This window comes from Schistocerca americana, chromosome 3, assembly GCF_021461395.2.
Source record: "Schistocerca americana isolate TAMUIC-IGC-003095 chromosome 3, iqSchAmer2.1, whole genome shotgun sequence".
In the NCBI taxonomy this organism is placed as follows: domain Eukaryota; kingdom Metazoa; phylum Arthropoda; class Insecta; order Orthoptera; family Acrididae; genus Schistocerca; species Schistocerca americana.
In genome coordinates this window covers 650,912,709-650,928,612 of record NC_060121.1, presented here as the reverse complement: position 1 = coordinate 650,928,612, position 15,904 = coordinate 650,912,709, and the positions used below count along the sequence as shown (strand labels likewise).

At 46.3% G+C, this 15,904-nt stretch overlaps 1 protein-coding gene across 1 annotated transcript in view; it reads left to right on the top strand.

Moving 5' to 3' along the window:
* The window catches only part of LOC124606276 (serine/arginine repetitive matrix protein 1-like), a 208,266-nt gene that overhangs the window by 117,518 nt on the left and 74,844 nt on the right, over positions 1-15,904 (top strand). Inside the window, exons 5-6 of the mRNA XM_047138256.1 lie at positions 9,372-9,531; positions 9,601-9,720. Coding sequence (XP_046994212.1) covers positions 9,372-9,531; positions 9,601-9,720 — 280 coding nt within the window. The remainder of the gene's footprint in view (positions 1-9,371; positions 9,532-9,600; positions 9,721-15,904) is intronic.

Below are 15,904 nucleotides of genomic sequence, written 5' to 3'. Positions count from 1 at the left end.
GCAAACGGCCACCACACTGTAGCTAGGTGTGTTTTTAACTGTTGCGAACAGAAACCAGACCATCGCCTTGTTTTTTAATTGTGCCTGTCTATTTACTATGTGTTTTAATCGGCTTCACTGACCCTTTGTTTTTTTATATTTTCTTCGCAACTTTTTCGCCATGTGTAAGTTTTTAACAGTCACCATTTTATCACCTGCTTTTATTGTTATGATATCTCCTAATTCTGTTTTTTAACTTTTCTGTAGCCTGCAGAGCGGCGTATTATGCTGCTGCCAGCCCGCCCCCCTCTGGGGGGGGGGGGGGGGGGGGGGGGGGGGAAAATCGAAATCCAATAAAGAAAAAAAAAAGATGAACGGCAGGATGATAGGAAATCTGTTAAGACTTCAGGGACTCTTAGTTGCTATTGAGTCTTCAGGGTTTTATGGCTGTGCTCCATGAAACTTCTTTGTTCTCGTCGTTCGCCCAGAGCTGCGTTGGACATCTTCAGTGGTGCTCCTGGTTTCGTTGGGTCCTGGCAACTGACGGATCGGACCTCGGAGAGCGACAAAAATAGTTTGAAAAGGGGGTCTTGTAGACGTTTAAACGCGATTGGTAGAGATAATCCTTGTCGAAAATAGAGCTCAATTATCGAACTATCATTTGCAACGTACAACTATCTGTTGATTGTGTGGAATTATTGTTCGTATATCATTAAGTTTCATGGATCCTTTCTCTCTATCAAACTCTTCATCTTTGATGACTTTTTCCTTTCTGTTAAAACTGCCCCCATGTTAATGGGACGAGAAAACGAAGAAGCTGTTAAACTTAGTGATACATCGACATTTTTTTGTGTAAACTTAAGTGCTACTTTCGTTTAAGGCGGTACTTTCATGGGTAAGTTGTTGTTTTTTTATTGGTTGTGTCGTTTGGTGATCATTGGGCTGAAAGTCGGTCTGTCGGACCATCAGACCTATCATCACTTAGTTAAGATTGATAGCGGGACCTTGTATTTTTGTCAGTGTACTGGTTGTCCCACCCAGACGTTTTCTAGGAGTCTTCACTAGTTTCGAAGTAAATTAATTTTGTCTATTAGACACTGCGTTCGATCCTCGATTTGTTGCTGTACCGTTGGAATATGGAGTTTTCTTGCGGTTCTGTGGTCCTAGTCCATCTTGGAACACTCAAGATGAGTGTCAGGCATCTGTTTTGAAGTCGTTGCAGGACTTTTTTGTTGGTTTTGCTTGCTGTGCCTACGAGGAACAGCCATACAGCAGTATGAACTTCGTGTGTTGGTGCAACTCTCTGCTCTTGAGTAATGAATATACATGTAGATGATATAAATGGCGTTTGTGAGGTTGGTTTTCTTCTCCCTTATGTGTTCCTTGTAGAGCATTTTATAATCAAGAATTATTCCTACATATTTTGTACTGTGGGTCCAGTCTGTGTCTTTGCTGAGAAGGTTTAGTTTCGTATGCAGAATAGATCTTCTTCGTCTAATCACGATGGCTTGTGTTTTGTCAGCGTTCATTCGGATTTTACTGTCGGTGACCCAAAGTTCGATTGCATCAATCTGATTGTGGAGTCTCTTGATGGTGGTATCCAAGCACCACCCAGGTATGATCAGCGTCGTGTCGTCTCCGAATAGTGTGAACAAGTTTGGCGTAGTGTGGGCAGATTGTTGACTTACACAGCGAATAGCATGGGAGATAACATACATCCTTGTAGGATTTCTTCTAGTGGGTGATGGTTTCAGAGCGTTTTCCATCAATCTGGACGAAAAATCTTCCATATGAGAAAAAAACTATCAAACAATTTGAGGTTGCACAGGTGAATGTCCCTCCGCATTTTATTATAGGCTGTGGCTATGTCGAAGAATACTGCGGCCACGTAGTGGGAGCAGTTTACGTCATATGTGATATATTCCGTAATTGTGAGTACTTGAAGTTCTGCCGAAAATTTCTCCCGAAATGCGTATTTTTCAGAGCGTATGACTTCATTTTCTTCTAGAAATTGTCGAAATCTTGCCCGGATCACACGTTCCAACGCTTTGGAAAGTATTGACGTTAGGCTAATTGGTCTATGATTGTTTAGATGTTGAGGGTCTTTCCCTGGTTTGGGAATTGGTGCGATTTTTGACAATTTGTAAGCTGTCGCGAAGTAGACATTTTGCAGACATTTGTTGTATATTAGGGCCAGCGAGACTGTAGGTTTCTTGGTAAGTGCTTCAGCTGATCACTGGAGATATTGTCTGATCCTGGTGCTGAACTGATTCTCAGTTTATTGACGATTTGTCGTATCTCTCGTGGAGTCGTAGGTTGTGGAGTGTCGTGGATCGGAGTGGTTCGAATTCATTGGGCTTCTTCTTGAATATGGTAGTTGTTGACGTCTTGCTGTAGACTGAGTTGGTTTAGCATATTTTCTTTAAGCAAAGAATTCTTCTTTTTGTAGGGCATCATATATGAGGTGGTGCCCGTGTAACAATATTTATTTTTCATGGGAGTTAAGTTACGAAAGTTTATGATTAATCTGCAGTCAGACTACCCAGCTTGTCTTCTCAACATTGTGCTCTCTATTCATTGGCTCGTTTCCTAAGTTCTCGTGAAAGTGGACGCAATTCTCTTCTGTCAGCTGGATTGTGGTGTTTCTGCCAGCTTTTCCTGGACTGGTTTTTCAAGTATATAATATCCTGGCTTTAGTTATGAGTGGTGCGAGGTAAGTTGTTGCGGAAGTATTCCTGTGAGCTCTGTTGATTTTGTTACAGCCTCATCGATTCTTTCATGTGAGCTAACGTTTTCTGTTAGTTCCATGTTATTGTTGAGGCACCTAGAAAACTGGTACCAACTTGTTTTTGTATGCTGACGTGGAGATGGTTGTAACATAGCTCTGGTTATATATCCAGTGACTGAACTGTGGTCTGAAGTCGTTTCTATTTTCATTTGGAGATGGAGGTCTCTGTAGAAGCCTTTTACTATTTCTGTCTAAGACATCTGGTCTGTGGTTGAGTATGGCAGGGATGTATTCAGGGCCGATGGTGACTGTCTGCAGATGGTCTTCGAGGTTATGGAGTTGTTTACCTTTTGAATTAGTTTGGCGATTGGCGTTTGAATCGCCACGTAGTAAAACTTTCTCGTGAGGGTCAAATATTTGAAGAGATCTTGTTTCCCCAAATTATTCAAATGGTTCAAATGGCTCTGTGCACTATGGGACTTAACATCTGTGGTCATCAGTCCCCTAGAACTTAGAACTACTTAAACCTAACTATCCTAAGAACATCACACACTGAAATGCCTAGAACCCCAAATTATTCCTAGGACTAAATATGCAGCCACTAGAGTGATGTTTCCTGTTAGCGTTTCTATGATGACAACCGTGGCTTCCAGAGTTATTAAGTTTGGAGTAGTGCCATGGTAGTGTGTTATCGAAGATCTAAGGTAAATTGCAGTGCCGCATCCTTTTCTACTGCGCCGATCGGTTCGATTACCAACCACATTGCGGAGATCGAAATTTTGTGACGGCCTCAGGTGAATTTTCGTCAAAAACAGGATGCCAGTTTTATGTTCTTCTATGAATTCGTTTATTCCTGGTTGTTTATTTGCCACATCGTTGGCGTTTAGTGTGCAAAATTTAAGAATTGTGTTCCTGTTTTGTATATTTGCCATAGCGTGAGGTGAAAATTTCCATTGCCTCTCCGATTGGGGTAGTGACCTTGGACAGAAAGTCAGGCGCGCTGTTGAACTTCGTGGCTGTCGCGGTGATGATGGCAAGTATGTTTGTTTGTTTGATTATTGCAGTGATGTTACCCAGCTGTGCTACTGCCATTGTGATTTCAAACATTCTTGTTGTTGCCGTGGATGGTCTTGCACTGGGTCGCTGGTAGCCTCTTGGAGTGTGGTATTTAGATTGCTTGCTGAATCCCTTAGTTTTGCTTGTGCGATTTTTTGTTGCAAGAGTTTTTCTGGATCCCGTGTGTTTGAAGTTGAAGCCACTAATATTGTAGGCGCAGTGTCGTTTGCTGCTGTTTGTGCATTGATCCGTTGTTGTTCTTGTCTCCTGTAAATTTTGATGGCTGCTTGGAAAGCTCTACAGCCTCACCAGGAGGCGGGATGCCCTTCCTCCTAACAATGCACGCACCGTGGCATCTGTGACCGGGGGTACGTACGTTCGCTCGCCAGGCGAAGACTTGCGTACCTGACACATCGAGCTGGCAACGTACAATAACTCTAAGTGTGGCGGAAAGTCTGTAATCTCTTACATTCTGCTGGGCCGTCTTTATATTCATAATCTTCGATTGTTACTTTGGTGTAAAATATGAACTTGATGTCGGAAAAGGCTTCGTTGGATTTTCCTTTCGGTAACCTTACCGACTACACCGGTTGAGGGTGAGCTTCTTGCGCTTCAGGTCTCTCTTCTTATACCGGTAAACTATTACGTCTTTGAAGCCAAGTTCGAACAATCTTGTTGCACTTCTTGCTCGGTAATCTGTGCTGGCAATCGTTTGAGTATACCTTTCATGAGTTTTTCTGTTGGCCGTTGGTGAGTGAATAACGGTATGTTACGGACCTTCAAAATGTTGAGTGCCTTTAGATAGCCATCGTTCGAGTCATAGTGATATTTTACGAAATTTTCTTCGTATATTGCCTTGACGGGACGTGGATGTGTTTTTTCAGTTCGGCATTCAGTTGGAGGTAGCGGCCGGAGAACGTGATCATAATCGGAGGAATTTTCTGTTTCTGAGCTGTCTGTGGTCTCTGATTGGTCGTCGAGTCTTTCCGCTGCTTTGAGTCTTGTAACTGATTTATTCTGTAGCTTAGTATCTTCCAAAATTTCGAAACGGTTAACGGTTTCGAAGCGCATGGCAGCCTGTGATGTTTCCTGTTGATCAAGCGAATGTTTACTTTTTTAGTTTCTCGCCTTCTTTGGAGTCGTGAAGTATTCTTTGTCATCTGTTACCATGTATTGTTTTTGTTGATGATCATTTCCTTTAAGGTTAGATGCATTACTTGAGGAACTGTAGATTATACGGGTTTTGTAACGTGGAGAGCGGCTTCTGCTTGAAAGTCCTCCAGTGCGATTTTGATGGTCGCGCTGTAGCTGTTGGGTTTTCTGCACAGTGACTTGAGCACAGTGTTCCTCCGTTTTTCTAAGGTCAGAGAGCTGCTGTATGATGTTTCTATTCGCGGACTCTGTCTTTGTCCTGCTTTCTTGCCTTGGCCTTGAGGGACGCCCTGGCCCTTCGTCTTCCCCTGTGCTAGCCACGCTAAACTCCTTCTAACCCGGAATATATGTCCTGTCTCTATTCCGCCCTGTGAGACACGACAATTTTGCTTTCAATCTTGCAAAAAGCAAGTGAAACGTAGAGTTTTTTTGAACGGTAGTTGTAAGACGCTCTGGACTTGTACGCACACACAGGACACTAAGGGACTCCAATCTTTCCCTGACAGCGACAGTAGCTCTACAGAATCGATAGGTAGTTTTATTTTTAGTTACGTCTTATCATTGACAAGGATTATCTCCAGCAATTACATGTAAACTTCTACCACATCCTGTTTTCTTAGTACTTACGTCGCTCTGCGTCGCCAGATCCGTCAGTCAGGAAGACTCACAGCGAACAGGAGCGCCTCTGAAGACGCATGGAAGATTCACCAGTAACTAAGGCAACAGGTCGAGAGATCACTACTCTCCTCTGAGCTCTGCTGTCGTATCTGTGAAATGGCTTATCAGATACAAACAAGACAGTAGCTAGCTAGATGTGCATTAGGTATTAAATAACAATTACCTAATAGCAATAGCATCAGCACTGTACGTACCCAACATGCACATTTGCAAAAATCAGACAGTAAATGAATCATAACCTTTACAATAACTTCCGAAACAATTAGACAACGTAAACTTGCCAGCTCATGCAGAAGGCACAGCCAGACTGATCTCTCATCAGCTATCGACTACCCCATATTGTAAAGGCCTTACGTGGGGTTATATTCTTCCCACGTGCCATTCGCGAGTGGAAGAGGGGAAGGAGCATCAGTTAGCGGTACCAGAAGTACCGTCCGCCAAATACCGTTAGGCGCCTTGCGGAATATTACGTATATGTGGGTTTCTTTGTCAGACGACATCTTGCAACTTGTCACTAGCTAACATTTACTTCGATTTACATGAAATGAACTACACTACCGGCCATTGAAATTGCTACACCAAGAAGAAATGCAGATGATAAACGGGTATTCATTGGACAAATATATTATACTAGAAATGACTTGTGATTACATTTTCACGCAATTTGGGTGCATAGATCCTGAGAAATCAGTACCCAGAACAACCACCTCTGGCCGTAATAACCGCCTTGATACGCCTGGGCATTGAGTCAAACAGAGCTTGGATGGCGTGTACAGGTACAGCTGCCCATGCAGCTTTAACACGATACCACAGTTCATGAAGAGTAGTGAGTGGCGTATTGTAAAAAGCCACTTGCTCGGCCACCATTGACCAGACGTTTTCAATTGGTGAGAGATCTGGAGAATGTGCTGGCCAGGGCAGCAGTCGAACATTTTCTGTATCCAGAAAGGCCCGTACACGACCTGCAACATGCGGTCGTGCATTATCCTGCTGAAATGTAGGGTTTCGCAGTGATCAAATGAAGGGTAGAGCCACGGGTAGTAACACATCTGAAATGTAACGTCCACTGTTCAAAGTGCCGTCAATGCGAACAAGAGGTGACCGAGACGTGTAACCAATGGCACCCCATACCATCACGCCGGGTGATACGCCAGTATGGCGATGACGAATACACGCTTCCAATGTGCGTTCACCGCGATGTCGCCAAACACGGATTCGACCATCATGATGCTGTAAACAGAACCTGGATTCATCCGAAAAAATGACGTTTTGCCATTCGTGCACCCAGGTTCGTCGTTGAGTAACACCATCGCAGGCGCTCCTGTCTGTGATACATCGTCAAGGGTAACCGCAGCCATGGTCTCCGAGCTGATAGTCCATGCTGCTGCAAACGTCGTCGAACTGTTCGTGCAGATGGTTGTTGGCTTGCAAACGTCCCCATCTGTTGACCCAGGGATCGAGGCGTGGCTGCACTATCCGTTACAGCCATGCGGATAAGATACCTGTCATCTCGACTGCTAGTGATACGAGGCCTTTGGGATCCTGCACGGCGTTCCGTATTACCCTCCTGAACCCACCGATTCCATATTCTGCTAACAGTCATTGGATCTCGACCAACGCGTGCAGCAGTGTCGTGATACGATAAACCGCAATTGCGATAGGCTACAATCCGACCCTTATCAAAGTCGGAAACGCGATGGTACGCATTTCTCCTCCTTACACGAGGCATCACAACAACGTTTCACTGGGCAACGCCGGTAAACTGGTGTTTTTGAGTGAGAAATCGATTGGAAACTTTCCTCATGTCAGCACGTTGTAGGTGTCGCCACCGGCGCCAACCTTGTGAGAATGCTCTGAAAAGTTAATCATTTGCATCATTTTGCATCTTCTTCCTGTCGGTTAAATTTCGCGTCTGTAGCACGTCATCCTCGTGGTGTAGCAATTTCAATGGCCAGTGGTGCACAAATTGTAAAACAATTACAATATATAAAGACACAGAAATGTCATATCTTCAGGTAATAGATCAGGAAAAATTTATTGTACGATAGGTGGAAATAGGACGATATGCATTTCCGGCGTTACACAGTGAACTGCAGTTTTGATAGGCCACAATCCTGCCGTTGTCGAATTCTATAGTGTGCATTAAAACGCTATTTTCAATGGGAGACCCTCTTCGTAATCTTTCCTTATACACTCCTGGAAATGGAAAAAAGAACACATTGACACCGGTGTGTCAGACCCACCATACTTGCTCCGGACACTGCGAGAGGGCTGTACAAGCAATGATCACACGCACGGCACAGCGGACACATCAGGAACCGCGGTGTTGGCCGTCGAATGGCGCTAGCTGCGCAGCATTTGTGCACCGCCGCCGTCAGTGTCAGCCAGTTTGCCGTGGCATACGGAGCTCCATCGCAGTCTTTAACACTGGTAGCATGCCGCGACAGCGTGGACGTGAACCGTATGTGCAGTTGACGGACTTTGAGCGAGGGCGTATAGTGGGCATGCGGGAGCCCGGGTGGACGTACCGCCGAATTGCTCAACACGTGGGGCGTGAGGTCTCCACAGTACATCGATGTTGTCGCCAGTGGTCGGCGGAAGGTGCACGTGCCCGTCGACCTGGGACTGGACCGCAGCGACGCACGGATGCACGCCAAGACCGTAGGATCCTAAACAGTGCCGTAGGGGACCGCACCGCCACTTCCCAGCAAATTAGGGACACTGTTGCTCCTGGGGTATCGGCGAGGACCATTCGCAACCCTCTCCATGAAGCTGGGCTACGGTCCCGCACACCGTTAGGCCGTCTTCCGCTCACGCCCCAACATCGTGCAGCCCGCCTCCAGTGGTGTCGCGACAGGCGTGAATGGAGGGACGAATGGAGACGTGTCGTCTTCAGCGATGTGAGTCGCTTCTGCCTTGGTGCCAATGATGGTCGTATGCGTGTTTGGCGCCGTGCAGGTGAGCGCCACAATCAGGACTGCATACGACCGAGGCACACAGGGCCAACACCCGGCATCATGGTGTGGGGAGCGATCTCCTACACTGGCCGTACACCACTGGTGATCGTCGAGGGGACACTGAATAGTGCACGGTGCATCCAAACCGTCATCGAACCCATCGTTCTACCATTCATAGACCGGCAAGGGAACTTGCTGTTCCAACAGGACAATGCACGTCCGCATGTATCCCGTGCCACCCAACGTGCTCTAGAAAGTGTAAGTCAACTACCCTGGCCAGCAAGATCTCCGGATCTGTCCCCCATTGAGCATGTTTGGGACTGGATGAAGCGTCGTCTCACGCGGTCTGCACGTCCAGCACGAACGCTGGTCCAACTGAGGCGCCAGGTGGAAATGGCATGGCAAGCCGTTCCACAGGACTACATCCAGCATCTCTACGATCGTCTCCATGGGAGAATAGCAGCCTGCATTGCTGCGAAAGGTGGATATACACTGTACTAGTGGCGACATTGTGCATGCTCTGTTGCCTGTGTCTATGTGCCTGTGGGTCTGTCAGTGTGATCATGTGATGTATCTGACCCCAGGAATGTGTCAATAAAGTTTCCCCTTCCTGGGACAATGAATTCACGGTGTTCTTATTTCAATTTCGAGGAGTGTATATAACATTTAGATGAGGTCACTGCTACTTACTGTCTGTGGTTGTGATGCAATGGCAGTCATCGTACGTCCGAGCACACAGTAAATGGCAGTTTGAGATTTGTCGGATGCCGCCTTCAGTGTTGCACTTTCAATAGACAGAGTGTACGTGTCGTGGCGTGCAGGATGGAGGGCGAGATGGAGACGCGCACTGAGCACTTGGAGCGCTTCTGCGAGCCCGGGTCGGGCGCGCGGCGCGCCGAGCTCAGCAAGCGGCGCACGCAGCTGCAGCTGGAGGGCGAGCACGCCCGCGACACAGAGTCCCGCGCCAGCTTCGCGCCGCCGGTGCCCGCCGCCGAGCGCCGCCCGCCACTGCGCAGGCGCGCCACCAACCTGCGCCTCGACGCCGAGCAGTCGGCGCAGCTGAGCTCCGAGTACCGCGCGCTGTTCGCGGACTTCCCGCAGCGCGACCCGCCCGTGCGCCGGCGGCCGCCTCAGGGGAACCTCGCGCCGGGCCCCGGAGAAATGGAGAAGGTGAGCGCCTTTGCTGACGCGCTACACAGCCGAAATTGATCTGCAACACACTGTTTGCGCCCGCATCGCCAGTCACTTGCGCGACAGGGGATGTTCCAAGTCTTGTAGGAGAACAGAAAAGTTGGCTAAGCCACGTCTCTGCAGTATCCTTTCTCCCACGAGTGCTACTCCTGCAAGTTTCGCAGAACAACTCACGTGAAGCTAGGAAGGTAGCAGAACTTTGGGCGGAACTAAATCCGTGAGGATAGGTTATCAGTCGTGCTTCAGTAGCTCAGTTGGCAGAGAGGTTTATAATCCTGTTCTCTTTTCTGAACTACGTAAATGGGTGTTTCTTCCAAGATTTGTCAGGCACATTTGCTGTTTTAGCCGGTATTTAAAATTTCGTTTTTGCATTCAGTACCTCAGTATTTAATGCAAAGGAAAACGTCGATCCGTTTCTCGTTCATGTAAAGGGTTGTCCTGATAGTCCATCCTGCGATGTGGAGGAGTACTGTTTCGGTCTTTTGGGCTAGTGTAATTTCTCTCCCACTCAGATGCTGTGTGTTCCATCAGCAGGCGCTACAGTGATTGGAATCTGTCAGAGATGAGGCTGGCCACTACAAGGTAGAAGGATTGTAGTAAACAACAAGCTGGAGTAGACATAAGTGCAAGTACTCATCTGGTGGTTGCAGCCTGACGTCGAGCCGTGGGATCTTTCGACCAGTATAGTGAAGTCGGTCGTACCTGAAGGCCGTCTACTGCTGGGGCACCGTGTTGACAATGTGCAGCTCTGATCATTTGTTGCCAGAACAGCAGTTTTGCAGTCTGCGGCGAGTGCAGTTACTGTAACACAGTCATTTAGGGAAGTTATTGCCTTCCATAGTTCACTGATAGAAGAAAAATATTACACAGTGAAACACCAGTCCAATATGTAGCAAATAGTAATGAGTATTAAATGATTAAACATTCATCAACATCAGTATGAAGTATTGAAGTGTGGACCCCCGCAGACACGAATATATTCTTGTAATCGCTGTGATGTCATATTGAGGAATTTCTTACCATTCCTGAAATACATTTTCAGTTCATGAAGATTCCTGGCTGAGGTACGACATGAAGATATACGTCTTCCCATCCATCAAATTCCATACATGGCCTATGAGTTGAAAATTAGGTGGCCGAGTTGCCCATTCAAGGACCTGCACATTCTTCAAGCCATTTGTGCGGTCTTTCTTTATCCTGCTAGAACATGCAATGTGATGACCTCTTCCTGAAGTGTATAACGACATGGACACTCTGACGTCGCTCTAACTCCCACAAACAGAAGAAACGCTCATCGCTGAACAACACAGAATGTCGCTTAATGTACCTGCCGATTCTGGCCCTGCAGCATGCTTGTCTGTGCTGTCTGTGGTATGATGTCAGCGGTAAACGATGCAGGAGAACTGGAGCGATGGAGGACACCTAGCACCTGTAAAAAAGCGCAGGTCATTACCGTTTTCAAGAAGGGTCGTAGGACAGATGCACCTAATTATAAGCCTATATCGTTGACGTCAATCAGTTGTAGAATAATGGAACATGTTTTATGCTCAAGAATTATGACTTTTTTGAAGAACGAACATCTCCTCTATAAAAATCAACATGGATTACTCAAACCGTGATCCTGAGGAACTCAGCTCGCTCTGTTCCTCCATGAGAACCATAGCGCCGTGGAAAACGGCGCAAAGGTTGATGCTGTGCTCCTTGACTTCACAAAGGTATTTGACACCGTCCCGCACTGCCGTTTAATGAAAAAAATACGAACTTACCGAATATCGGGCCAGATTTGCGACCGGATTCAAAAATTCCTTGCCGACAGAACTCAAAAAGTCGCTCTTAACGAAACGAAATCGACCGGTGAAAGGTAATTCCCGGAGTACCCCAAAGGTGTGTTATAAGATTGTTACTGTTTGCAATATGTATAAATGACCTAGTAGGAAGTGTCGGAAGATTCCCTGTTCCATATGACGCTGTTCTCTATAAGAAAGTAACAATGTCGGCAGACAGTATTGATTTGCAGAATGACCTGCAGAGGATTGAGGATGGTGCAGGCTCTAGCCGTTGACTCCGAACTTAAATAAATGTAACGTATTGCGCATACATAGGAAAATAAATCCACTACTGCACAATTACGCTACTGATGATAAATTGCTGAAAACAGAGTCTACCGTAAAATGTCTAGAAGTAACTATCCAGAGCGGCGTTAAGTGCAATGACCACGTAAAACAAACAGTAGCAAAAGCAGACGCCAGAATCATTGGAAGAAGCTTAAGGAAAAGTAACTCATTCACGAAGAAAGTGGCTTACAAAATATTTGTTCGACCGATTCTTGAGTATTGTCCACCAGTCTGGGATCCGTACCAAGTAGGACTGATAGAAGATACAAAAAAGATGCAACGAAGAGCAGTACGTTTCGTCACGCGTTCGTTTAGTCGGCGCGAAAGATGCTCAAAAATCTTCAGTGGCAGTCAATACAAGAGAGTCATTGTGCATCACGGAGAGGTTTACTGTTGAAATTTCGAGTGAGCACTTTCCGGAAAGAGTCGAATTACTTCTTCCCCATAAATATCGTGAAAAGGTCACGACAAGAAAATTCGAGAAATTAGAGCGGATACAGAGGCTTACGGATAATCATTCGTCCCACGCGCCATACGCTACTGGAACAGGGAAGGAGGGGGGGGGGGGGGAGGGGGGAAGGGGTAACAGTTAGTGCTACCGGAAGTACTATCTGGCACACACTGTTAAGTGGCTTGACGAATATGATTTACATGTATATATAGAGGTAGATTTCAACCTAGCTTCTAGTAATCAGTTTCCGGCGATTCATGGAGACACTCAGCCAGTAATCTCTCCTCGTATATCCGCTGTTTTCATCCGTCTGTCCGTCAGTCCCCATCGAACAATCCTGTGATTCTGTAATGGTGTAATCCCATTGAAGGGTCCGGTGTCCACTGTTCTTGTTACGCTGTTATCCTGAGTCCGTATCTTCAACACTCTTCTGCAGTCACTACACGACAACCAACTATTCGTGCTATCTGTAGATATCTCCTTAACGCCAATGACACGATCTCTCCCAGAGTTCGAAAAATGGCTTTAAACTGCACATGTTCGCCCCTCAGCATGCTGTATTGTGGTCTCCACCCGAAACGTTCCAGAAACTTTAAGCACAAACCCAGTAGCCATCATGTGTCTACACTATATCTCACCTGTGAGAACAGCTTTTTTCTGTCCCGAAAATAAACTCAGTCAACAGCGAAATTTTAAACAACGCATCTCATAGGCGAGGAGATATTGGAGTATTAGTTTGGTAGCGTTCGGGTAAAGCTTTCACGGTGTAACTCTTTCAGCTACCGTCAGCGTATCAGCGTATGTTTTTATTATCGACCTATTTCTAATACAGACCCAGAAGGTATCACGTACAAGGCATTTTTGTTTGTTGGCTACATCTTTGGTACCTGGCGTAGCTCATCTCACCTGCTATCACATTTGCTGCCTTTGCGCGTGAGCTCTACTCAGCCATGTCTGGAGCACTGGTTATTGTTTAGCTGCAAGCGTTAGCAATGGCGATGAATCGAATATCGCACTTATCAGGGATCTCTCTAACCGATGGATCCACAAAATTACACTTAAAGCAATCTTTTGTAAACATGCCAATGTTATCTTTCGACGCTGGTTGTTGTAAGAAAAACGTCATGAGTGCTATTTGTCTGCGCTCTCTGCGAAAACGAAATTACAAATATCTGCCAGAACATTAGAAGAAATATGTCTTGACAACTTTCACGAAGGACGTCCGGTATATAAGAAACACCAACATATCCATCAATGTTTCAGACACACAGGATGTTAGGAAGTTGCACATTCAAAATTCACTGAAGGGCCAAAGAAAGCGTATTCACATACAGAGACGTGTAATGAGGCAGAAGAAGGCGCAGCGGTCGGCAACGCCTATACAAGACAACAAATGTCTGGCGCAATTGTTATTTCGGTTACTGTTGCTACTATGGCAGGTTATCAAGGTTTAGGTGAGTTTGAACGTGGTGTTATAGTCGTAGCGATGAAGGTAGCGATGAAGAGGGGGCTTTCCCGTACGACCATTTTACGAGTTTACCGTAAATATCAGGAATCCGGTAAAACATCGAATCTCCGACATCGCTGCGGCCGGAAAAAGACCCTGCAAGGACGGGACCAACGATGACTGAAGAGAATCGTTCATCGTGACAGAAGAGCAACCATTCCGCAGATTGCTGCAGATTTCAATGATGGGCCATAACAAGTGTCAGCGTGAGAACCATTCAACGAAACATCGTCGATATGGGCTTTAGGAGTCGAAGGCCCAATCGTGTACCCTTTATGACTGCACAACACAGAGCTTTACTTCTCGTCTGGGGTCGTCGACACTGACGCTGGACTGATGATGACTGGAAACATGTTGGCCGGCCAGACGAGTCTCGCTTCAAATTGTAGCGAGCGGATGGGTGTGTACGGGTATGGACACAACCTCATGAATCCATGGACCCTGCATGTCAGCAGGGGACTGTTCAAGCTGGTGGAGGCTCTGTAATGCTGTAGGGCGTGTACAGTTGGAGTGATAAGGGAGACTTAATACGTCTAGATGCGACTCTGACAGGTGACACGTACGTAAGCATCCTGTCTGGTCACCTGCATCCATTCATGTCCATTGTGCATTCCGACGGACTTGGGAAATTCCAACAAGACAATCCGACACTCCACACGTCCGGAACTGCTACAGAGTGGCGCCAGGAACACCCTTCTGAGTTTAAACACGTCCGCTGGTCACCAAACCTTCCAGACATGAACATTATTGAGCGTATCTGGGCTGTCTTGCAACGTGATGTTCTGAAAAGATCACCACTTCCTACTCTAACGGATTTATGGACAGCCCTGCAGTATTCATGGTGTCAGTTCCCTTCATCACTACTTTAGACATTAGTCGAGTCCATGACACGTCGTGTTGCGGCACTTCTGCGTGCTCGCGGGGGCCGTACACGATATTAGGCAGGTGTACCAGTGTATTTGGTTCTTCAGTGTAGTACAGCGGATGTAAGGCAAACATATAATTGTGAGAATTAACTTCTGATACTATGGAATGATTACTAATAATCGAAGTTTACATATTATTTGCAAAATGTTTGAACAACTGCCCTCATCTTCATCAGATGAATTATATTCGAAAATAAAGGCGCAAACTGCCAAAATACTGTTTAGCGAAATTTTTCTGTAGTAGCCTGACACGAACTGGGCAGGTTATCGCCGCGATGCACACAGCGTCTGGAAACCAGAATCTCAGCTGAGACAGAACGTAACATGAGGCCAAATCATTACTGATGAACACAGCTACAGTAGTCTTAACACAATAAAACGAAGTTATAAATCAACCGACAGGTCTATAAAGCGTCTAAGGCGCTGCAGTCATGGACTGTGCGGCTGGTCCCGGCGGAGGTTCGAGTCCTCCTTCGGGCATGGGTGTGTGTGTTTGTCCTTAGGATAATTTAGGTCAAGTAGTGTGTAAGCTTAGGGACTGATGACTTTAGCAGTTAAATCCCATAAGATTTCACACACATTTGAACATTTCTATAAAGCGAGCTGACAGCTTTATTCGAGAATCGGCGTAAGAAGGCTTTAGTTACGAAGAGCTGTAAATCAAAGGACAGGTCTCAAAGAATAGGTACACAAAGCAAGCTAACTGCTGAATTCGAGAATCGGCGTAATGTAGGCTTCAGTTACAAAATACAAACTGCTAATCCGACCTCTAGGCAGTGTACTTAATCCCTGCTGGGAGCTAACGACCATCCCCACGTTACATGTTTCCTGTCCCCTCTGTACACGTGAGTTTCAAAGTGCCGTGTAAACAATATCGCTGTGACCCGTTGAATCAGACTCCATATCGCTCGAGTGGCGGTATATATTAGATGCGTATCCCATTTAATCATACAATAGGAGTGGTAGTGCTCAGATGGGAAGCAGGACCAACGACAGTGGGGGAAGGAAGAGGGAAGGAGACGCAGGAATCCATGACAACGGTTCAGCGACATTTGATGGACTAGTTCTTTCGTGGAGCATGAGACATTCACTGCTAGAGGGACCGACTCAACCTCCTAGTCTTCTCCTCTTACTGGTCTCGGTGTAGTCGAGCTATGGAGCAGGT